We start from the raw sequence: 24,572 nt of genomic DNA, 5'->3' as shown, positions 1-24,572 counted from the left end.
ATAAATATAATGCTGCATTTTATAAAGCTTCCAATCTGTAATGAAAGTTAAATGATTGCTGTAATGGTATCTTGTATTTAGACAGTCAGCCTTACTCCACTCCTTTGCCTTCAGTAGCAACCTGCTTGATTTCATTTTATATATCCTTTCTTTTTAAGACCACATTGAGTTATTTTTTAAATACTTAAAATCTACTAATCTAGATAGAAGACTAAAATGTGCTATAAGCTTTATAGAGATGCCCCCAAGCTCTTGCTTGAAGTCTGTAGGAGCTCTAAGGATGCAAAGACAGAATATAGGTACAAAGTGCTCGAAGGTTAAGCTTCAACATTCCTCATATCCTTATCCTCAATTGCAGAATCTTTTGGCTGAGAAGGTGGAACAGCTGATGGAGTGGAGCTCAAGGCGCTCGGTCATCCGCATGAATGGAGACAAATTCCGAAGATTTGTGAAGGCTCCACCTCGTAACTACTCTGTGGTAGTGATGTTCACAGCTCTCCAGCCGCAGCGGCAGTGCTCTGTTTGCAGGTAATTTATACCTTTGTGATCTTTTTCATCTTCCTCACCGCAGTTTTCAAGTGAACATTTTAATCAATGTGCAGTACTCTGAGTAGGATTGTTCTCTGCATGGGACAGTTGCTTACTATTTAACAGGCCCTTGTGTTTGTCCCAGCATCTTTTCAACTGCCTTTTAATCTATATGTCAGAATTTAGAAGTCTTCTTAGTTTTGGGTTTCATTAAGTTCATTTGAATAAAATTTACACAGCTGAGGAAGACTTTCCCTTCAAGAAATCTGCTTTATTTTATTATCAGTTGACCTTGATCTTTCCAAAGACATTTTGTGACAGAAGAGTTTCATTACCATTTAGTAGTATGACACTTCATTGATTTCTTCAGTTAAGAGATGTCCAAGGCTCTGATGCAGATGTGAGTTACCCTGCGATTTCACAGCTTTGGACAGTTCTTACATGCAAGCGCCTTTTTCCACGTGGACACGCTTATTGTGGAATAATGCCTGGCACTGTACTGTGGTATGTTCTGGTGGCTCCGTTTAGAGTACGTATTAGAGTGGCTCTGGTATTCTTCTGAGTTCAAGATCTTTCTCTGCAAGTTCCTACTTCAATAAATTAATCCAAAAATGACTAATGATAGACATGGAAATAGGGCCAAGGCACTGAAAGGTAGTCAAGCACTTAATTACCTTACTAAATCAGAAACTGAGCTAATAAAACCTTCTTCAGCCAAAGAAATTAGAAATTAGCATTAGAAATTACTGTGTTTAGTAATAGATGGGATTATTGTGCGGAGAGTTCTAAACAGTAGGCAGAAAAATACTTCATTGAACTATGAAATTCATAAGCTGTCTATGAAGGAGTGTTATTTCTTGGTTTTAAAGAGGTGCAGGTTAAACAATACACAAAGTTGGTACACGTAGCTGCTTGTTACATTTCTGAGGTGTTGGAATGCACCATTTACAACAGAAACTTTTAACTTGTGTGCCTGTAGTCATGTACAGTTTTTATCAGGTTTTTTTAATAGATTAATCTTTTGTCATTGAAGTTGGTCAGTTTGGAGGGGAAGTGTATAAATTGCATTCCCATGAGTTCACCCGTCACATCTGAACTGAAGGTGAAGGAGTAGGTATGGAAGCTTTCCAACGTTCTTAAGTCAAAGGATTTTTTTCTTTAGAACTTCCAGCACTTCATTGCTGTTATTTCTTCTTTGTGTTGCCAGAGTTCAACTTTAGGAGGTGAAATAGGAGTTGAAAGTATTTTTTTAAAATCATTTCTTATTTTCATAGCCAGTAGATAAAGCTACAGAAGATGCACTAAATTCAGCCTTAGAAGGGTCAGTGTATTCGTAATTCTTTCCCTGTGTTGTGTACAACTCTTTTGTAGGGCATGTGAAAACAACATAAATATTGCCATTATTAAGGAATTTAATTTTGCTTACAACTGTGTATTGTTTACTGTATTGAAAAAGAGCTTGTAAACTTCATCCTGTAATATCCCAGCCTAGCCATTTATGTACAGAAGCAACTGAAAATCTTTAAGCATAAAATGAAGGAAAAAAAATCCGCATACTGCTTTGTTTGGTTTGTTTAAATAAATGTGAAGTTGCGATCGGCTTTTTCTTGTGAAATAAAAGGAACTTAATGAGGTTGATCGTACTGCACATAAAACCATTATCAGGAAAATTGACATTTTCAAATCAATGGCTAATTAATGGACAGGAGCGCTGAAAGGATGTACAGAACCGAAATGCATGCATTACTTTATTGTTAGCTATTCACTAGCCACTTTGCCTAAAGGAAAAATAGATTTTTAACTTCATCTGTGATGTTCTGTGAGGATGCCTTTGTCCAAGATTTAAGTTAACTGTTACTCGTCAAAATACTTTGAGAACAATTTTATACAAAAAAGTCAATGTCATATTTCAAATATAGAAAAAACACTTGGAGTGGAGTCTTTGAATAACTTTGTCACAAGAATTAGTACTTCCCCCCCCCTCCCCCAATATTGAGCCTGGTTAATTTATGCACCACAAAATTATTTTAAAAAAAAAATGGTTTTCTCTTTTCCCTTTGGTGGCTAGATTTGACAATTCAGTATTTTCTCTCTACTAAATGTCCAGATTATAAAGAACAGGGGCACAGTATTTTCAAAAGGGAAAAAAAAAGATGTTTGTGTGCTGCTGTTCCATAGAGCTATGTCAAATGCTAAGCATGAAAACCACAGCATTGTGCAGAAAAAAGAGAACAGGATGGGGAGCAATGGTAGGAGATGTGGTCCTCTTCTGGAGGAGAGCAATGAAAGCTCATCGTCGTTAGAGCAGGCCATTGCAGATTTGCGCATTTGAGGCCTGAAGAGATCAAGCGTGTCCCGTCTTGTTGAAATAAACTACGTTGTTTGTGTATCGGATGTTGTGTTTGGTTATGTTTCGAATGTTTGTTACTGAGTCCCTGCTTCCAGTAAAATCAGTATGACTTCTCTGGTAGGTGTTTTGAGTGATCGTGGCGCCAAAGGTGGAGAGGTGGTCTCTTGAATTCAGGAAGTCAGTGTCACTTTTGGCGCTCTTCAAAGTGGATGCAAAGTCAGACTAAGGGCTGTTGTGCCCATCCATTGCTGAGAAGTGCTGTAGTTTGGATGTTGTCTATGTTTGGATGTTGGTATGAAGGATTCCTGCCCCCCAGTCCCCTCCATCCTTTTTAACACCGGAGAAGTTCCAAATCTAAGATAAAACTTGGCTGAGGTGAACTTAACCAAGTCTTAAAACCCTTGGAGGCATGATCTTTAAGCATTTAACAGAAGTCTTAACCTATCCATAGAGCACGGACCTACATGTGGAAAGCTGACCACATTTGTCTCGGAGAATCCAAGGCTTTTCTGTGCGCAGCAGGAAGGACGTTGTAACTTTGATCACGTAAATCACTTTAGTGATTTGAGAAAGTATACAGAAACAATACCAACGTACTCTTAAAATGCCAAATACAAAGAAGTCCCTGGCATTCCAGGTATTTGGATGAAACTTCTATATGTAAAAAAATATCCTTTCAGTCAAAGGAGCCGATTTTTTTTCTGTTAAACCAAAGCATGTTGTGTGTTTTGTAGTTGTTCTCCAGAAAATGTTACTTAACATAAGATCTTTTTTTTTCCAATGGAATGAGAAGGGTTTCTTTATTGTTGCAGGAGATGGATACATAATCATATGTATCATCTTGAGAAAGATGAGTTAGAAAAATCTTTTCAATGCTTTGTTTGCCAATTGTTTGAAACCTGTTCATGCAGTGCTAGGCATGTTAGTTCCTGATACAGGTCATACTGTTGCATTTAATATTTGGCCTTCACTTAATTTTGCTTAATTTGCTTCTCATTTTTCACATTATCCCTTTTCAAGATGTACTTTTAAAAGTCAGCAATCATATGTCTGCATTACCAATTGGAATTTATTCTATGCCTAGAACAAATTTGGTTGATTTCTAGGTGTTTCTAAAAGACACCTGCCAGTTTATTGTCTTTGAGACAGAGATTAGTTCTGTATTCATCTTAATGAAATATTTTCGCAAACTGTGGACTGGAAAATATATCCGTAGGCTATCTGCATCCATCCAGTCCTAACACCTGAAGGCTTCTGTAAACCAGCAGTTCTGTATACGTGTTGGTGGTGCCTCTTGTCATGCCTCTAGAATGTTTTTCAAGGAAATTCTGTCTTTATCCTAAAGCAGAATTTGGAGTACAACGTTTTCATCCACCTTTGTGGACAAGCAAGTTTCAATTTTCTGGTCCAAAAAGCTATTGAAACCCGTCTGATGCCTTCAGACTTTACATCTTGTTACTATTCTTGGTGTTTGTACTCTGCAGCAGCACATTGGAAGCCCTTTGGCGCACTGTGATGATGAATCAGTTTGGGTTTTTTTGGTTTGGATGAACACTCAGAAGTAATCTAACTCTAAACAGTGACTTCTCAGGAAATATAACCAGTTTCCCTTTTACCTTCGTGCTTAGGTATTCACTCAACTAGGTAGCTTCTCTCTGTTACCCATGTCATTCAGTCACACTACTGAAAAAAATCATGTATGTATGCACAAAGGAGAACAAAAGAACAGTCACTCTGACAAGAGCATCTTCACAGAGACGAAGAGACGATTTCTCAGCCTGTACTTTCTATTGCATCCAGGCAAACGGTAACTACTAGCCAGATTTGAGTGCGTTTTTGGGTGAGAATTCTCTTCCAGCTTCTCTGCCCTTTGTCTTCTTGCCTCTTGCAGTCTGCTCCCCCATTTTATTATCACTACATTTTCGCAAAGGGATCAGCACCATTTTACCAGCCAGGCTTCAGTGCCCCCCCAGCTACACTTGTCTGCGTGCTGGGGCTTTGATTTTCAGCGGCACATGGGCTGTAGCTCTCGCCTGCTGAAACCATCGTTGTGCTGACTGTTCCTCTGCTTCGTTCATTGTTATCACTAACTTGTTCTTTTTTGCTTGTTGCTGTACCATCTAATCACTCCATAAGCAAATTATATGAGGTCTTTTATTTTACTTGCTGAGCTCTGCTTCTCTCATCTTGCTGGCAAACAACTATCTCTCCTTTGCATACAGGTGCGTATCAGAGATGCCTTGTTTGTTGCCAAACAGCTCATATTTTTGTCTAATTCATTTTACAAATTCATTGCTGGAGTATTTTGACTTAGAAAGGTGTATCTGGGTCAGAGGAATGAAACTGGGCACTTGAGGTTTTTTTTCCCCAACAGCTGAAGCACATCAACAAAAAGATGCATATTTTGTTTTGTTGTTTTTTTTTTTTTTCCTTAGAGGAGTGTTCCTTGAAAAGATCAGAGCAGTGTCAGAGGCTAAAGATAATGGAGTTTCAGTGGACAGGGTCTATGCCTTGACCTGTGCCACTAGTTTGTTACGTGATAATGGTTAAAAATTTAAATTAGACATGTACATCGCTGTGAATTTCAAGCTACCTGAAACAAATGGATTTTGTTTTGCATGCTGTCTACTATGCTTGTTTATGCCTGTGAATTCCCAAATGTTTCTTTTAAAGAGGTAACTGAGCCTGTTTGAATCATTGCAAATCAAGATCAAAGCCTAGAATTAGCATCGGAAATGATCAGGAGAAAAATGAAGAAATGCTGCAGAGGAAGACTATGGTAATGGCAGGTAACCTCTTGTGGAGGCAAGCTTGTCAACTGCACAAACTGAAAATTGTGTTGTTTGAGTCCTGGATAATGTTTAATAGTATTTTACTGTGGAAGTGACAAAACTGCTTTCAGATTCTTGGAAAACGCAGTTTTTTCAAAGACAGTATTTATGAAGAAGCAACTAGAAATGACTGGTAATGCTGCAGAGTTTGTGTAGCCAGTAGTCTTCTTCACCCCCATGCTGACCAGACTATTACGTTTTTAAAAGCATCAGAAGTTTCATTATATTGAAAGGAGCACTGATTACTCCAGTTAGCTGAAGCTAAATGTGTGTAAATACACATATAAAGTATATACATAAAATATATATGTAGGACATGAGTGAGATGGGCCAGTTTTTCAGGTGTGGCACATCTTTTCTAAAAACTTCTTTTGTTTCATTTGAGTGACAAGGCTGACTTCTGTCAGAAATTATTAACGGCGTCTATTGGAACAAGCTTGTAGTTGCTGCAGAAAGCCTGCTGCAGAATGAGCTCAGAACCAACTGCTTAAGATACTCCTTCTGTAGTTCTTACAGAATTATATAAGAGGTAAGTTGTAATTCAACATAGAGTTTGTGTATTTTCAAGTTTTGAGCTTAATGTAGTACGTGTTTCATGAAGGGCTCTGAATGTAGCTGCCTTCTCCTGTTGACTCACAGTGTATGGGAAGGAATGCCAAAATATATGAGAGAAGAGATTCCACATAATTTTATTAACATCTACCCCATGAATGAGACCTCCAAGAGGAAGTTTTTAATCTAGAAAAGAGAGGCATTCTGCTGGTTTCCCTGTTCAGTGAGATATCTTAGAAAACTGTTTTCAAGTAGCTGATCAAAGAGTGGGTCAACAGCAGAAAGAATTCTGACAGTCAAGGAGGTGTCACCAGAAAGAAGAAACGGGATCCTCTGCCTTTCAGTTTTTTGCTGGTTGATCAGCAGCAGGTAGCAAGAAAATCAGTGACAGATCTCTTAACTGTGCTGAGAGGGAATTATCTTTTGAACTTTTGTTCAAAGAAGGAACAGGAAATGTGGAAAGGAGCTGTTGAAAGTTCTTCAGTTGCTTTTCCAGTGCACTTCAGGATCTTGATGGAAGTATTGATGAGTCCTGTTTAACAAGGCAATAATTTTAAACTTGGATCGTAAGAGACTCCTGATTCTTCCTGTGGTCACAATTTTTTTTTTCTTTTTTACTTTGCAACTTCTACAAAATGTGATGTCATAGCTTTTTTTCATCTGCAGAATATTGGAAATTTCATGGGATGCTGTAAATAGAAAAACATGGATTTTAGCTTGCTTTCTACTATTACAGAGATCTAGATTGCATAAACAGCGTAGTTTTCAACTAGTGTCCATACTCTCGTCATTTTGTCGTGTGTGGTGAATTTTCTGGACGTATTTGTAGATTCTTCAGTGCTTTTTATTGTGACATTACGAGTCACCCTAAACAGAAATGAAAGCAAATAAGCATTCTGAATTTGTTATCTTGTCGATACTGAGAAGAAGTCAAAATATGCACTTAGCTCCTTCTCCTCACTTTGGGAAAGCTATTCCAAATAAAAAAACGGAATCTGTTTAGGTGGTAATTGCAGCATTGATCACAGTTTACTTTAAACGGATAGACAAGAACGGATAGGTGACCTGGTAGTGCATTCTTTGCCAATTGTACGTTTGTAAGTGTTTTGTACAGTCCATAGTGTGCCAAAAAATAATGCTTTACTGCTTTCTTGCAAATAGTTCCACAGTCTCTTTTATTCTTTTCCTAATACTCTATTTGTGTTTTCCTTACTATAATGTTGGACTAATAGAACAAAACTAATCTAATTTTATATAGTTCAAGCTATACAAATCTGATTATCTGCCATAGACACCCACATAATTAATCTTTTTAAATAAAACTTTTAATATTTCATGAGCACCTCTTGTGTAATGGAAGACATTTTTGTGGAACATTTGCTTAGCAGCTTACTTTTCAGTAAGTTGAATTTCCTAGGTAAATCTAATAGTAGCATTGCCTGTTGAGCTGGCCACTATTTTCTAGTAGTTGGTTAATATTACAGTTGATGTTGCTGATTCCTGTGTTGCTGTTATGATGAAATTCTTAAGAGGTGACTATAGCAGCAGTAACATTTAAATCTTCTTTATCTATCAAAAACTCCTGTCAAACTAACAAGAGCAGTGCTAACATGTTATTATTCTGATGAGTTCATACCAAGTGTAGTTCTACCTATGCCTTTATAGTATTTCATATAATTATTATAATAATTTTATATAATTAACATTACTTCATAGAAACAAATGGAGACAATTAATATTAACTAATGATAGAGATAGGTAGGTAAGAAGTGATGGAACCGATATTTCCTGATGTTAATTGGGGGCTGAATTGTTTTCAGCCAAGTGCTTATGCTTTTTGCAGTAACCAACACCACAAAAAGTTATGAACGTGGCTGTATCAGCATTGTATCCGTAGGAAATTATATATCGTGGACTGTGGGATGTTCTTCAGGTCTGTGTGTGGTCATCCCGTAGCGTTGTATTCCTGCCCTCCTTGTTTCACCCTCGCTTCCCCGTGCCCCTCCAGCTGCTGCGAGGGGCTGTTACAGAGTGCTTTGCTCTCTGCAGCGGGAGGGTGGAATTGTGCTTTGTATCTGTTACAGAAAAGCTAAGACAACCTTTTGCAAAATGATACTTTCTGAAGTATCCTCTCCACTGATTATATTCATTCAAAATAATTCAAAGATGCAAAATGCGTGGAGATCAACGGGAACCAAGAGTCTTCTCTCAAGTGTCTGAATTTCCCAGAAATACTGTTTCGTCACAAGTGAAAGGTAGACTAAGAAGAATGATGGCATCAAGATGAAGTGATTTTTATCTTGTTCTTATAATAAAAATGGTCCAGCTTGAATATAACAGGTCTAACAGAGCAGTGCCCTACTGATACTACTGAAGATTTTACAGCGTTCCTTTGATGTTGCCTGACTGCCCTCTTCAGGATGACGGCGAAGGTGTTGGCCTGCTGAATGTTACTGTCTGTTTCTAGAATTAACCAGCCTAATGCCTAAATCACATGGGTTTTGTATAATTGCAAACTTTGCCCAGTGAGGGTGTTAAGTAGCACATTTTACTCCATCTCGGGTAAGAAGGGTGATAGTTTAGTTTTGTGGTGCTGCATGAGGTTTATTCTTCAGGGGTAAGAGATCATAAAATCTCATTTTAACTTCTTTTTTATGATAGGTTTTTTTCATGTACAGTATATTCCTTGATACAACACACCTCTGCGGGAGTTGTATGCCATCTATTTCATGCCGAAAGCTGATGTCAGTTATGAGGAAATGGGGAGGCTCCTGTGACATCTGTGATCCTGCTGTCCTCTTCCCCCTCTTTGCTCTCTCAAAATACCAGCTATATTATGTGCGTTTAGTGAAGAGTTTCTTTTGCAACACACAGCTTTTTGCATCTACAGCTTTTAAACAAACAGCATTCTGCACCTTCAGACACGTGGAGCTGGTTTTGTAGAAACACTGTTTTGAGAAAAGCTGCGGAATACATTTATTTATACTTCTGCATCTTACCATGTGCAAAGATAAATTCCCAAGTGGTAGTGCCTTAGTTTGGACTCTACAGCAGATACAATTAGTTAGCAGTATGGAAATAATTAGCAAAGGATCCTTTGTAAAGCTAAAATTACTGGCAAGGATCCTTTTGGGTGGGTTTTTTTTTTTTCCTTCCTGAATTATGCACTGATACAGACTTGTCCTGGGGAAGAACCTGTGGTTTTATGGTTCTGTGACTGTGTGTTTAGAGAATGTTTCTGCTGGTAAGGATCCCAGAATTCTTCTCCTGGAATTACTTTTTTCCTTTCTGCTTAGTGTAAATCTATTTATTTTTTTGGTTTGGTTTGGTTTTTTTTCTGCTTTTGAAACACACCAACAAACAAACAAAACCCACCCAGCCAAAAAACCTCACCTGAATACAGAGCCGTACGTAAAGCCAAGAAGAGGCTTTCTGACAAATTTGCGTAGTAGCAATAGGACTTTCTAGTGATGATAGATTATTTAACCCTATATGTTGTGCAAAATTGTCCTTTATCACTTTGAAAACAAGTTTTGTAGAAATAATCTTGAGCGTATTGTGCTACTTGCAAGCCTCCTGTTCGTTTAGTTGGTATCGTTTCCCCGGTGCTTGGCAGTTTCCATGGCTCTTTCTGTGGCTCTGCTATTTTAGGAAGATGCCTGCTGTCACATTTCTGTGCTGCTTTTCCAGGAGTTTCAGAATTCCTTACCTGCGGTTGTCTTTAGCGAGTAAATCCTGGTGTGGTCCTCAAGGGCCACGTAAGCCTCTCCTTGCAGGGATCGGTCAGCAGATCTGCGTGGCGCTTGCCGCTCAGGCCACTCCTGTTTTCTGAGACTTTTAAATACGGAAAACATTACTTTTGGTTAACGTCATCTTGGGAGAATGTATTTTTTTCTAATTCTTTCGAATTTTGGAGAAGGCAGGTTTGAAGCGAAGAGTAACATAACTTTGAACCTTGTATTAATTGAGAGTGTGGGTCTTGCGAATGATGCTGCAAATGGGATTCATCTAACCGCTGCAGCAGGTTATGGAATCTTTTTTGCCAGCAAATGCCACATTGGATGTACGTTTGTTTCTTTTCCTTAACAGGCAAGCTAACGAAGAATATCAGGTGCTGGCTAATTCATGGCGCTATTCGTCTGCTTTTTCAAACAAACTGTTTTTCACAATAGTGGATTACGATGAAGGGGCAGACGTTTTTCAGCAGGTAAACGTTGGATGCTGTCAAACATTCGTAATTTTTAGAACTTCATGTTGATTTGCCAAATGATACAAGACAAATTATTTCCTCTATATAGGTGTGTACCTCTGTGTTTTGTATACAGATTCTTCCTGGATAAAACTACCAAGCACTGCAGTTTCTGTGACATCAGCCAAGGCAGGTTATACCGGTAGCCACTTCTAGTTCATTTTCCAAGTGTAGTTTATAATGTTTGTCTATAGATTACATTATATGTATGCAAATTTCTTTCAACCCATTGTTAATGTCATTTTTTAGAATTAAACACAATGCAACTAAAATTTGCTTTCAAAGATTTCCTGTGTTTTATCTCCAGTGGAAAAACCATCTTAACTGAAAGAGCCTTTTAATTGCTTTTATGTAATGCAATATTCTTCAGCTCCAGGAACATTTGTATTAGTCTGGAAATTCTTCAGGGAAAAGAGAAGACTGGTTTAGATTTTATATATTGGCTATGAAGAGTGAAAAATGAGTTGCTGGAGAACAGTCTAAGGCCCCTTCTTAAATTGAGTAGTCAAGGCAAAACGCATCTCTTGAAAATTAACGCTGAATACTGACATGATTTTCTTTGATATTTATCCGTTGGTTGAAGCTAAAAATGCAGATTAAGAGGAGTGACAAGTTTTGAAGTTCTTTGTATTTTTAACCACCTTCTGGCGAAGTGTGTAGTTTAAAATTTTCAGGGGCATAGTTTAATATTTATTTTTAAAGTACTTAATTTTAAAAGTTTAACTACTGTATTTAGTAAATATTTTTGCTTCCAATTGATATCTTAGAATGTATTCTGTCAAGAATGGTTATTAATGGCTTAAGATTTCGCTTTAAAAATTTTAATTCAAATAAGTTTTTAAGATCATCTTATGTTATCCTACATGGTTACAATAATACAAAGTATGTTGATTGATCTTGCCTTAAGGCAATCAATATGTATTAGAATAGCCCTGTCCAACGTATTCCTTGTGCAAAAGGACACAGATTCAGTTTATTTCAGGTGGTATGCATTTAAAGTCATGTAAAAGTTAGACCAAATTAGATAAAATATGTACATTTCTAACTGGTTTTGAGAAATACAGTGGTAAGAGAAAGTGACACTAAGGACTGTTTTAAGGGGAAAGTGTTGTTCTATCCTATGTGTGCAAACAAGACGTAATATTGATGCCATAGCAAAAAACCCACGAAAAGTAATGTGACTTTGATTTGTCAGCTTTTATTCTGCTACGGAGAACTGACAAATGGACTGAATATGGAGGAATTTTATATAATAAAATTATATTCTCCTGTACCACCTTGCAAAGTGAAAGTGAGAATTTAAGGTGGTACACGTAAATGTGAAACTATTTGTTCATCACCTTTGAGTTTTTTGACATACTGTGAATAGTTCCAGTGACATCAATACATGGATTAACAGTCATGTAATTTGTAGGGCATATTATGTAGTCTAAGCTAGGTGTTGAAGCTTTTCTGGAGTTAGAAAAGTCTACTCACTAGTGGGTAGTATGTCTTGAAGCTGGTGGAAAGCTAGCTGAATAGTTTAGTTACCTTTGGATTGGTGAGAGCTGGGCAAGAGAAACAATGTCAAGCTATTTGGACACTGTTTTCCTCCCCTAGAATTATGAGCAAATATTCCTCAGTAGATTGGCTGGGTGTGGGTGCTCTGTTCTACTAGTTGCAGGAAAGTTCTCATGGTGTGTGAGAACTTTAAAGCATAAGGTACTCTTACTCAGAACAGCTTGTGGGTGAAATCCTCTGAATAATTAAATATCCCAAAGAATGTGCTGGAACGAATATTCTGAGCACTCTTTTTGTAGGACTCTACATGAAGATGTATAAAAAAGAGTAATGTATGCAGGCCAGTAATATTTTTATGCTAATTAGACTTGTGTTGTACATAAAAAGTAAACATTTTTGAGGATAGAGTTACTAATTTTTTTTTCTGCTGTTTTTCCTGGGTGTGTAGCTGAACATGAACTCTGCTCCGACTTTCATGCATTTTCCTCCGAAAGGTAAACCCAAGAGAGCTGACACGTTTGACCTGCAGAGAATCGGATTTGCAGCTGAGCAGCTAGCTAAATGGATAGCTGACAGAACAGATGTTCATGTAAGTCTGTCGACAATTTTAAAAGTTGAAGTCAAATGTAGCCTTGTAGTCTGAGACAGGCTGATGACAAATTCCATCTTTCCTTAGTACCTTTTTTCCATCAAGTGTAGGTTTGAGAACACACAAAAAAATAAATATATTTATATAAATCATGGTTCTTGTGGTACCTTCTGCAGTTTGCAGATTACATTCCACTTTTGCTTTGTTAAATTGTGTGTAGTCTTATTTGGGATGAAAACAAGCAGTGATATTGTGATAATTAGTTGTTAAGAAGTAAAATGTGCTTTGCAAGACTATGTACAAAACGGATCCAAAGTTTAACTGCTCCTAATTCAGACACAACCTGCAAATCTGTTGACAAAATAATGTTTTGAACAGTTCAAAATGACGCTTAAAACTTTTTTTTTCATATTTTGTGCTTATTAAAGGAGGTCCTATTTTTTCTTATTTAAGTATACCTTTAGGGATTAGTCTTTCTGACTCTGAAACAGATTTCAGATGCTCTCAGTTTGTTTATGTGGAAAGTGATCTGTATGTATGCATTTACTTGTGATCTGTCTTTGCATTTATCTTTTCCAGATCAGAGTGTTCAGGCCTCCTAACTATTCTGGTACAATTGCACTGGCTCTTCTGGTATCTCTTGTTGGTGGTTTGTTGTATCTGCGAAGAAATAACTTGGAGTTCATCTACAACAAAACTGGCTGGGCCATGGCAGCTCTGGTGTGCAGATTTTCCTTACTAATATGCTTTTCATTAGTTTCTTATCATAGTATGTGTATCTTCATTACTTGCACAGTAAATTAAAACCCATTGTATTAATACATTGTTCAGAATGGTACGATCAGATAAAGATTTATAATCTAGATTTTGGGCCTAATTCTCATAACCAGTGACTGTCAGTTACTACAAGTGATTCACTGAAAGTTGGCAAATTCTCTGACAGTTAGCTGTAGATTTTTGTCTGAACTTTAACAGAAAACATTTCTAATAGAAAGTGTTGCTAATGTTCACTGCTGTCGTTCAGCTTGCCCTTTTTTGTAAAAGCAGCAATGTTATGGTTGGTTTAGTGTAGATACTAATGTCAGACTGTATCACTTTAGAGTAATGGGTTAAGAAAAGCAACAAACGCTTGTATTTGTTTGTAAGAAAATTATAAAAGAAAAAAGAAACAAAGAAAAAGGCGGCTTTCTTTCCCAAGCTGGTTTCAGTAGCACTGACCTTAACATTCCATTGTTAACCGAGATGAGAATAGGATGATCTTACAGGGTTAACTCTGAGGAAATTCGAAAACTAGCAAATAGTCTGTTTGAAATAGTAGTCAACTAAACCCTCAAGGCCATAAATAATGAATTAAGGTTTAACGTGCTTAAATAGTGTATTGCAGTGTGTTTATTTAGAACAGAGTTTTCAAATAACTGAGTAGACTGATGAAGATGCGGTCTGTGTTGCACAGTCAGCTGTCTCGGTTTTAGATAGGAATAGCGTGCAAGGATGCTAGAGAACAGTTAAGGTGTATTGGTAAGCACTCATTGCTCTGCCACCATTGCTACTGACAGAAGAGGAAAAATCTGAGAAGCAGAAGCTCCCTCCTTCTGTATTAGCAATGTATTAATTAACTGAGAACAGTACTTCTTAAAAAATTGTCCATCTATTTTGTACACCATAAGCCAAGTTTTTCATCTTTTTCCGTGGAAATGGTTGTTCATTCACTTCATCATTTCAAAGACTTTTTCTAAACTTGCGTCAATATGAATGAACCTTTCTTGAAAGCTCATGGCTAGGTTTGTAGATGGAATAGGAGTTTCCTTGTGCAGCAGCATTTATATTTCATTTCTCATCTAGGCTCCCTTTCCCAAGAAAGCTTGGACCAGATGGTATTTTGAGGTCCCTTCCAACCTGGGCTATTCTGTGTATTTTAGCTCTGCCAGAAGTAGGTTACTGGTAATTGTTTTTGCCGTTCAAAGCCACGTCATATTGATGGTTTGCTGTTCTGCTCCAATTCAACAAGATGAGAAGATACCTTCTTTTGTGATATGTTCAGCTGATGAGTCCGTTAACAGCCTTTATTACATCAGTTCAAAAACAAAGTTACCTAGTACCCGTTGGGCTCTAACTCATTTTTATATCTGAATGATCAACAAGATCTTGAAGCAAGCTCTTTGTTCAAAATGCCTTTAATATTTGGCATTACTCTTGAGTAATGGCTACTGGTAATGCTGTTTTCTCTCATGTGCTGTCATAGCATTTCCTACTACTGTACATGGCATACATTCTTTGTTTAAACAATTTTGTTAATCTGCCCCGTACGCTGAGGAAGGAATAGAGATCAGGATTTCAAATAAACCCCCTCCAGGGCTACACTTCCAGTAGAATGATGTTTCGTTTGACCTAGAGAGCTGGGAGCAGAAGGTCGTCTTTGTTCCAGGATGTCACTTGGAGCATCCTGAGCTCTGACGCAGAGTTTTGACAGTTCTCTTCCAAAGTCTGTAATATGTAGTTCCATATATTTTTCTAGATTACCGGTATTTTTCAATGATAATACTTTTTAAAGATGCACTGCTACCAGAAAGCTCAACTTTCATATGTATCAGCCTGTTTTTTGGACTCCTAATTAAATATCTTTAGAAATCACCTGAATAAAACAATAATTAGCACACCAAAATAGATGCTTGTGTCAAAAATCAAATAAAGATATGTAATCAGTGATACTTCCTTTTTTTAACCATGCATTATATTTCTGGAGAAAGCATTTTTATTCCAATTACATACCTCAGGGTGTCAGATCAGAAATTTTATGTCTTAATATTTTTGAGATTTGTGGTTTTTGTCTTGCAGAGGTTAAAAATCAGTTCTTCGAATCAAGAATCCTTCTATTACAATCGGCATTTAATAAATGGTTGGAGACATAATTAACTTTCTAATTAAATTAAGAAAATTAACACTTCAATTCTGTCTTAAAATATTTGCTGTTCTTCTTAGCAGCAGCTGGACATTTTACATCTGAATGTAACTGTAAATTGCAATGTAGAAAACTTATAACCACGTTCAGCTGAACCCCGTGGACAGGGTCAATGTCCAAATGTGATCAAACATTTAAAGAAACTGTATTAATGCAGTTCAGTAATTGTCATCCTGCTGACTGTGTTGACAAGCAAAATTAGTGGCCTTTATTGTTGTTGCTAATACTATTCCCTGTAAAATTCTGTTTATGTTAAAAATGAATAGCGCTTAGAGGATATTTTAGGAAAAGGTCTTATAGCTGAAGATCTATAGCAGCAGTTAATCATGGCGTTGAGCCAATGCTTCCCTTTTTTAATCATTACTGTTCTTTTGCCTTCACAATGTTGTCAAAGCCCCATACTGCAGAATGATGTTTTAGCAAAGACTATGCAATTACCAGAAGTCCTTTTGGTTTTATTCAGAACTACATGGACAGACAAATTAATGTTAAAAGGTCTATTTGGAGGAATCAGCAGGGACTCCAGATTGCAGGCTTTTGTACAGATGACCTTAGTCTGTAAAATGACTAGACTATGTCAAGTTCTGTAGAAGAAAACAGATAGTCACTAATATATTAATTCTAAGGTATTGTGTAGTTGTGATTCTCTTACATGGTGCTTTTTTGTACCAGTAAAATTTAGAACATCTTTTTTCATAAAAGCTCATTAAAAGGAAAAATGGAGAAGATTGTGTCTAGTTAAAGGGAGTGAGTCATGCCTAATAAAATGCACTTATGAAGTGTATAAACTAATAAATAATTTTAAAGAATTATATTCTTCATGAATATTTTTTGCTTTTTGAACTTTACGAAACAAATTAAAGAGGGAAAGCCTGGCAAGATGTGTAAAACCTACAGGAAGCGCATGTTTTTGGTAGGAGTATGGGCCATTATTTTGTTCCTTAGTGGCAGTTCTTTTTACAGATGTTGCAGAACTGAGAAAGCACAGGAGCTTTTTTTGAAAGGTGCAGTTTTGGGTTTTGAGTGTTGCTGGGGAGGTGCTGTACTGCTAGGTAGCTGGCATTTGTTGGCTATATGGAAAATAACACTTAGTTTCAGCTGAAACTCTTTCATAGATATTCTGGAATTCAGTAACTGAAAACTGTATCGTCGCAAACAGACAAGTCTCTGGTTTTCTCTTCCTTGTTTTTCAGAGCTTCTTAGTTCATTTTTCAGAGCTTTTATTCTCTCAGATGTTGGATACTTTTTATTTAAATGAAAAATGGAGAGTGCCTTTCTGCCTGATTGAGTGAAACGTTCCTAAAAATCAGAAAAATATTCTCAGCATAAAGTGCATCTGCTGTTTTTGCCAGCAGGAGAACAGAGGATCCCAGAAGTGTTGGCAGGATTTTTATTTGATATCTCCATTGATACCAAAAACATTTCATCTCATAGGTATTTTTCCAGCACTGTTCTCAGAGAATGTTTAAGAATGCAATTTTAGGTGATCCATGTAGTGGTTTTGATAGACTTTCAGAAGCAAGACCAGAGCTTTCACATCACATGTTGATTCCAGTGCCAGTTCCACAAGACTGTTGAACTGGTTTTGTCCTCAACATTCCATTGCGCAACAGAAATGCTATTAGCGACTTCGTCCCCTTGTTGAAGCACTGCAGGCTCCGGTTGTATCTTGTGTGCCTTAGGCGTTTTTACTTGCAACATTACCCAGAAGACGTTGAGAATGGCAAACCATGATGGTTGAGTCACACTACATAATATCCCAGAAGATGTCTTTTGAGACCACATCCCAAAATTATCCGCTAGATTATTTTAAGTTTTAATTCAAATCCTACTGTTCATCTGTGGATTTTTTTCCTTCTGACACGCTAGCAAAAAGATGAGAAAGGGCTTTAGTCCTTAGATATTTGCAGAGTCCTGTCGTTTTATACTGATAACAAGAAGCAATTCAGATTCTTGTCAAGGCTCTTCATTTTTTAAGCAGAGAGAATAAAAGGTCAGACAGTATAAGTTGGGGAAATTTCTAACATTGTAGATAAGGAATTGCTACATTTTAGACCACGGTACTGGTGCTGAGAGTTTATTTGTTCAGCTGGCTAGAACATAGGCTACTAGGGGGCTTTTTACAGCGTTTTCTTTACCAGGCTGCCACCATGGTTTTCTGCATGTAATTTTCAGTTTTATTTTATGTGTGTATTTCAGATTTGCCTGTACACCTGAGGAGTCTGGGAAGGCAAAGTCTGTGCTCAGATTCAAAGGCAGCTGCCTAGGAGTTGACTGTATTGGGCAATATAATATCAAGTCACTTGAATGCGGAGACAAAGCGTGTGTTTACTGTTGTCGTAACAGTTAATGGTTAGGAGAAGCGTGTTCTGTGCTGATCTGTTCCACGGTACCTATTCCATACAGTACATTCATCATCAGTTATTGCTCTAAAAGGGCTTGAAGGGCTACTGGTGCCTTCTTTACCTCCTTCTGGGAAAGAGGATAAAAAAGTAATGTGTTTTATTCAAAGATACAGCTAGAAAAAGTCAGGCTCCTCTACGTGAGCAGATAGGCATCTCAAAGGAACAGCAATAAATGCAGATTATTAATTTCTTTTTCTTCCCATAGTTAGAGGTTTTAGAGATGCATAGTACCTTTTGAAGATACAGAAACCCGTTCTCTTTGCTTCTGTGTTGCACTCCCTGTCCTTGAATTGTATATCTCTTATTGGAGATTCTAATAAATGATGGATTGTTATTGAAAAATTGAGTACGGTTCTGGCAGCTCTGTAGCCTGCATTGAGTAGAAAAGCAAAGTTAAACTGGATAGAAAGGATTACATTTTTTTAACTCAGTAATTGTGAGATGGCTAAAACTTACTTATAGAGAACAGTATAGAAATTAAGTACAGAACTGGCTACTTGTGTGTCCCCTTTTTTTGAAACCATGCTTGAATTTAGAAATTAATCTAGAATTTAATTATCTTTCTTATGTTACAAAGTATTTGCCATGTTCCGGGATCTAAACTTACAGAGAGAAAGCTAACGATCTGCTTTGTATAGTATCTGCTAGTAGGAATCTTCACTTTGAAATGCATACCAAATGGCTTTTTAAGTCTCGAGTAATTTTGTTTCATAAACTGGCAGATAATGTTAAACAAAACTTACGCCTTTGAGAAAGTGGTGCATTAAACCCGTGTCATTTGACAAAGCTTGCAAGACCAAGAACAGTCGAGAAGTTCTGCCCGTGTACCTGTAAAGTTGTGTGTTGCTAACAATTCAGTGTTCTGGTGGGACTCTTGGTGCCTGTTTGCCTTGTGTCTGTTCTGAGGAGCCTCGTGGCACACACGCAGGTGAGCTCAAAGCAGTTTCCCTCTTAGAGAAACTAAGGCTGAAGTCACGCACTGTGAAGCCCTCAGGAAAGCACTGCTTGCAATTTGTTACCAAGGTCCTCGAGTAGCCCTGTCTATGCACACAGTGTACTTACCTAGGACTGGTAATAGGGCCGAACTTCGTTGCCCCTGAAGACATCCCGTGGACAGTTGATCCTGGAACCGTGATGTGTTGCAGCAAATCGTTGTTCCTTCCCTCTCTTTGCTAGTAATCACTACCAGTATGCTTTCATCTGCCACATTAATTACTGTACTGTTACATCCCAAATCCTGTTAAGGGCAAAATGAAACACCTCATATTTAAAGCCAAGAATCTGTTCTTAGCGTAATTGAAATCTTAACTCTACAACAAAGAATTATTATTTAACCAGATAGGAATTTTTTTATTATTTTCTTTTTCTTTCTGTTACAAGTGCAAGAAGTCTCAATAATAACAACAAAGTTAAAATCACTATGCACACGCTTCCCAGTATCTTTCGCTTTCTCTGATGTCGTGGTTACTCTTCCACGGTTTCTCTGTGGATCTTGAGATCATTCAGTGGCTTTGGTTTGGGGGTGCTGTGGTGAATTGTCAAGTGTTCCAGGTTCTTTGCTGGGAGGGGTATGATCCTGCTGCTTTCTTCCTTCTTGCTCTAGGATCCACCTGGGGCTACTTTTACGCCTTGTCCTTCCTTAACTGCAACTACATTTTACATCAGAATTTACTGGGTAAATGGGGATTGTCTTACATACGTTGGATTCTTGTCCTTTGTTCTCTTTCTTACCTCTAAAACTGGTTTTGACCAGCGCCCATGTCTGCTTTTCTTTAATTCACCATTGGCGTAAGATTTATGGACTTGAGGTCTCCAGTGTAATCCTGTGCCTGCTTTCTTACCATTCCATACTGGTACACTGCATCCTGTCTTTCCACTTTTGCTGTCTCTTCTATCATCCCATGCCTACACTACATCATTATTTTGGTTGTAGTTATTTCACCCTAAATGGAATAGAAAAAAATGTATTATGCCATGCAAAGATAAGTGAAAGTATTGTAAGCTAGGCATAGCCACCTGGTCTTTGGAAAAATAGCTGTTTCAGCTAGACAAGTTAAAAAAACAATATCCAGGAAAGCCAAGACAGACTTGGATAAAGCCTGACAAGATTCCATCCTGAGGCCTTCCAAAGTTTGCTCAATTCATATTGCTAGAGATGGCAGTGCTGCATTTATGGGGACACAGAGCTACACTAGCTTACATATATTTCACAAATTTGTTACTAAACATTGTTTAAAGAAAACCCTTCAAAAAGTTTTAGTAAGCCCTGATTTAGTTAAGCATCATGGTACGAATTTTTACATTCATGATCCATCTGCTTAAATCACTGTGTCTATACTATGCTGGTGGGAATATTGATGTACAGTAAAAATGGGCATATATGTATAAACTGTACTGAAATGATCGTGGAGTTTTTGTTAGGGATTGTCTGTACTGAGAAGTCAGAAGACATACTTAGATCATCCAGATTTCCCATTTCTTTTTTCATTTGGTAGTCAGAAGATACTATATTTTCGTCTTTAAGTTAGTCATAATGACTCTTGCTATGACTGCGATGTTTGTCGTGTAGATTCAGCAGTATGACCTTCTGCGAGAATTAATGTCCGTTGTTACAGTTTTCATACATTCCTAACCTAACTCCACACTTCTTCCCATAGGGAATTTCACTTTTCTACCAGCTGAACCACTGTTATTTGTCATAGCTAAGAGGAATCACAGTCAGATAGGACACACAATGAGAATTTCATAAGATGGGACAGGCGTTTTTTTTGATAATTGGATTTTTTTTTTATGGTTTTATATATCATTTCGTACACCTGAAAACAAACAGTTAAGCTAAATATTTATATCAGATTAGAGGCAGAAATAACTTCATGAAAGGTTTTCGAAATCTCAAACACTAGTTTGTAGAATATTTCAAATGGATGCCTTCTACTGCTATGAGTGCTTTTTGCCATATAGATGTGCAAATGTGGCAATTCTTAGTGCACATAAAGACAGGATTATTTCAAGTGAGATTTTGAAAATCTCTGTTTTGAGCCAACTCGTTTTCTAACGGAAGTCATTATGAATTTTATGAGAGCAGCACATCTGAAAACCCAGTTCTAAAAATCAAATAGAGGTAGATATTGTATCTGGTTAGATAAACAATTATGTATCTAAAACAACCATCACCAGCAGAATGGCTTTCTATTCAGTTCTTCTGGGTGGATAATTGAATATATTGGTTTTTTGTGTTTTCTAGTGTGTTGTATTTGCTATGACGTCTGGTCAGATGTGGAATCACATCCGTGGACCCCCGTATGCACATAAAAATCCTCAGAACGGACAAGTGGTGAGTTGGTTCTTTTAATTTTATTTTGAGGGGAAATATTATATAGTCACTCCCTACAGTGAGTTGACAATAGCAAGTCATTGCGGTTCCGTAGCCCTGTGTGACAGTGTGCCAGCCTTAAGCCTCCAGCTGCAAGCAGAGTCGGTTTGGGAATTTCAGATGTTTAGAAAGTTTGACCATCTGTGATTTGATCAATGAAACAGGTGGCCATGTTTTTCAAAATTCTCATTCTCAAATCTGCTGTCCAAAGATAAATGGATGTTACGTCTTTTTGTAGAAATGTGCTCCTTCACGAGGTGAAAAGCAAGTTTGGAGGTTTTCCTCTTTTCAGGCTCCATTTACACTAACCTCTTATCTTCCTCTTTCTTGAGCATTTTTGTTAGAAAAAGAGATGGCAAGTATTTTCATGTGCCTTATATTTTTCGTGTGGTTTTTTTCCATCATGAATGTAACTCTTCCACTGAAATTTATGGAATGCTTTCTCCTTTATCTCTTCAATCCTTCAATTTAAATCCTTTATCAGTAGTTGGTTACTGCCAAAATTACTCTTGTATCCTGCTACTGCTGTCTGTGAAAGAATTCTCTTACTTGCTCCTTCCTGCTCAAAAATTAGCAAATGTTTATCAGAGTTCAGAAGGAGGATGAAGGGCATCTTGGTTAGTTTCTACCACCCTTTGTTGTTTACCACTTTTCAAGCAAGTTGTTGGGGTGTAATCTACAAAACTTGCAGTGAACTTAGTGGTCAGGGAGCTATTTCATGACCAGTGCCCTGTCAAGCTATTTTCAGCTTTGACCATCAGTGGTTAAAGGAGACTGGCTTATGGCTTAAAGAAAAAAATTATCTGAAGCTCCCTTTGTGTCATATCTTAATCAGACTAGCACAAAAATGACGGTTTGAATTTGATTATGAATTTGCTTTGTATCATGAATGTAGCAGCATATTGATGTCGTAAAATGATGTGATTCTATCAGTCAACTTTGTTGTGCAGAAGTAGAACTGATAACATAAATAAGCTCGGTAAAACACTGTGTTTATAAAAATTTAGAGTTTTTCATTACTGCCTTGCAGTATTAAATTTGTGATGCTTTCTTACGGAGTGACAGAAAGGAGAAATACTGCATAGAAACAGCACTGTTTGTGACAAACTAATTTTTACCATATCCAGTGTTATACACGTTGCTCTTAGACCTGTTTCTGAAGTATAGACTGCATTAAATCATTTAAAAATACTGCTTTATTTGTTCCTGATTTTGTGCCATCTCGTCTCAGAGTGTGACCTCATCATACCCTGCCTGTCTGAAAAACTACTGGTTTGTGAGTGTTAACACACACAACTGACTAACGAGTATAATGATAGAGATGGTTTTAAGTCCTAGTTACTAACCTGCTGTGGTAGTCAACACACATACCTTCTTCTGTGGTTTAGCTCCATTCAGCTAAATTAGTTTTTCCTCTGATTCACCTATCTCTCCTTGTTCATATGTGTCAGTGCTTTCACCTCCTGGCAGCGATGTCTGTGTCAGTCAGTAAAACCAATCAGATTCTAAGAATGAAGCAAAATACAGGTGCAGGATCACCAAGTTACGGATTTATTTAAGAGATCACTGGCCACTACAGTTGTAACTTAAAGCTCTGGTTTTTACCAGTGTTACAAGCATAATAAGTATTCTGTAAACCTTTAACTTTTTTTCATTGCATTTTTTTTTCAAATAACATTATTGAACATTTTCCTGTTTCATTTTTCTAGCACTTATCTATGTTCCTCTGAATTTAAAGTCATAAAAGTGCTTATCTAACACTTCTATGAGATTTATTCAACCATGGCAATTCACTGTTACGTGGTTCTGCGTTAAGGTAGCAACTGCTGTCTTTACATCTGGGTGAACTTTAACTCATCACTTTCTTTCCCGTGTCCAGGATTTAGTACCAATTCCAAATTTCCATACTAGTTTTGTACCAGGATTACTTGCATGTAAGGCTGAAGCACTGTTAACAGTCTTACCTTGTAAAATTCTGTTTTAAGAGGAGTCATAGAATAGCTCACCAAGCTTGTTTTATTGTTAGAGTCAAATTTACTAATTCTTAGCTTTTCCTATTTCATAGGAGCTAGTGGTTGAGTTCTGCCCTAGCTGTAGAGCCTGATATACCACCAGACTTTGAAAGTGAGAATATTATCTCTTCATAAACTGTTCCTTGCCTCAGATATCTCCTATTATTTGCTTTGTTCTTGTCAGAATTTTAGATGACGCTTCATTCCTGTTCCTTAAATTCCTGTTTTTCAAAAGATGAAAAGGCATTTGTTTACTTTGCTTAAACATCACTACTTACTAGTGCCAGTGTCTTGTAGCAGTAACATTACCAGTTCTTAAAATTTTTGGCATGTGCACTGTGTTTATGATTCTTTGCTCGATTATCTGAATTACTTTAATTCTATGATTGTATTCTTTGAACGAAGCTTTTAAACCATATTTTTGTAATTCTGTGTGGGTCTGTTGTGTGAAGTTGATGTGCTCTCTTACTGGGGTTGTTGCAGTTGCTTCCTTTATTCCCTGCTGCCGTCAGCTAATTTCAGTTTTTGGGTCCACATGAAAGCAGCATCAGTTATTTAGAAAGCTGAGTCACACAGTGCTGCTGTTTGATGTTTCAGTTCACAGAATCACAGAATGTTCAGGGGTGGAAGGGACCTCTGTGGGTCACCCAGTCCAACCCCCTGCCAAAGCAGGGTCACCTACAGCAGGCTGCACAGGACCTTGTCCAGGCGGGTCTGGAATATCTCTAGAGAAGGAGACTCCACAGCCTCCCTGGGCAGCCTGGGCCAGGGCTCCGTCACCCTCAGAGGGACTAAGTTCTTCCTCATGTTCAGCTGGAGTTTCCTCTGCTTCCGTTTGTGCCCATTGCCCTTTGTCCTGTCACTGGGCACTACTGAAAAGAGTCTGGCCCCGTCCTCCTGACACCCACCCTTGAGATATTTATAAGCATTTATTAGGTCCCCTCTCAGCCTTCTCTTCTTCAGGCTGAACAAGCCCAACCAACTCCCTCAGCCTCTCCTTGTAGGAGAGATGCTCCAGTGCCCTCATCATCCTCGTAGCCCTCCGCTGGGCTCTCTCCAGTAGCTCCTCATCTTTCTTGAAGTGGGGAGCCCAGAACTGGACACAGCACTGCAGATGGGGCCTCACTAGGGCAGTGTAGAGGGGAAGGAGAACCTCCCTCGTCCTGCTGGCCACACTCCTCCTAATGCACCCCAGGATCCCATTGGCCTACGTTGATGAAGCTG

At 37.8% G+C, this 24,572-nt stretch overlaps 1 protein-coding gene across 1 annotated transcript in view; it reads left to right on the top strand.

Annotated features, from left to right (window-relative positions):
- Positions 1-24,572, top strand: part of TUSC3 (tumor suppressor candidate 3) — a 132,606-nt gene that overhangs the window by 48,504 nt on the left and 59,530 nt on the right. The window contains exons 2-6 of the mRNA XM_075421923.1: positions 359-528; positions 10,351-10,468; positions 12,459-12,599; positions 13,179-13,319; positions 21,208-21,297. Coding sequence (XP_075278038.1) covers positions 359-528; positions 10,351-10,468; positions 12,459-12,599; positions 13,179-13,319; positions 21,208-21,297 — 660 coding nt within the window. The remainder of the gene's footprint in view (positions 1-358; positions 529-10,350; positions 10,469-12,458; positions 12,600-13,178; positions 13,320-21,207; positions 21,298-24,572) is intronic.

This window comes from Opisthocomus hoazin, chromosome 5, assembly GCF_030867145.1.
Source record: "Opisthocomus hoazin isolate bOpiHoa1 chromosome 5, bOpiHoa1.hap1, whole genome shotgun sequence".
NCBI lineage: Eukaryota > Metazoa > Chordata > Aves > Opisthocomiformes > Opisthocomidae > Opisthocomus > Opisthocomus hoazin.
Note: the sequence above shows the minus strand (reverse complement) of the source record. Positions and strands in the feature narration are given on the sequence as shown.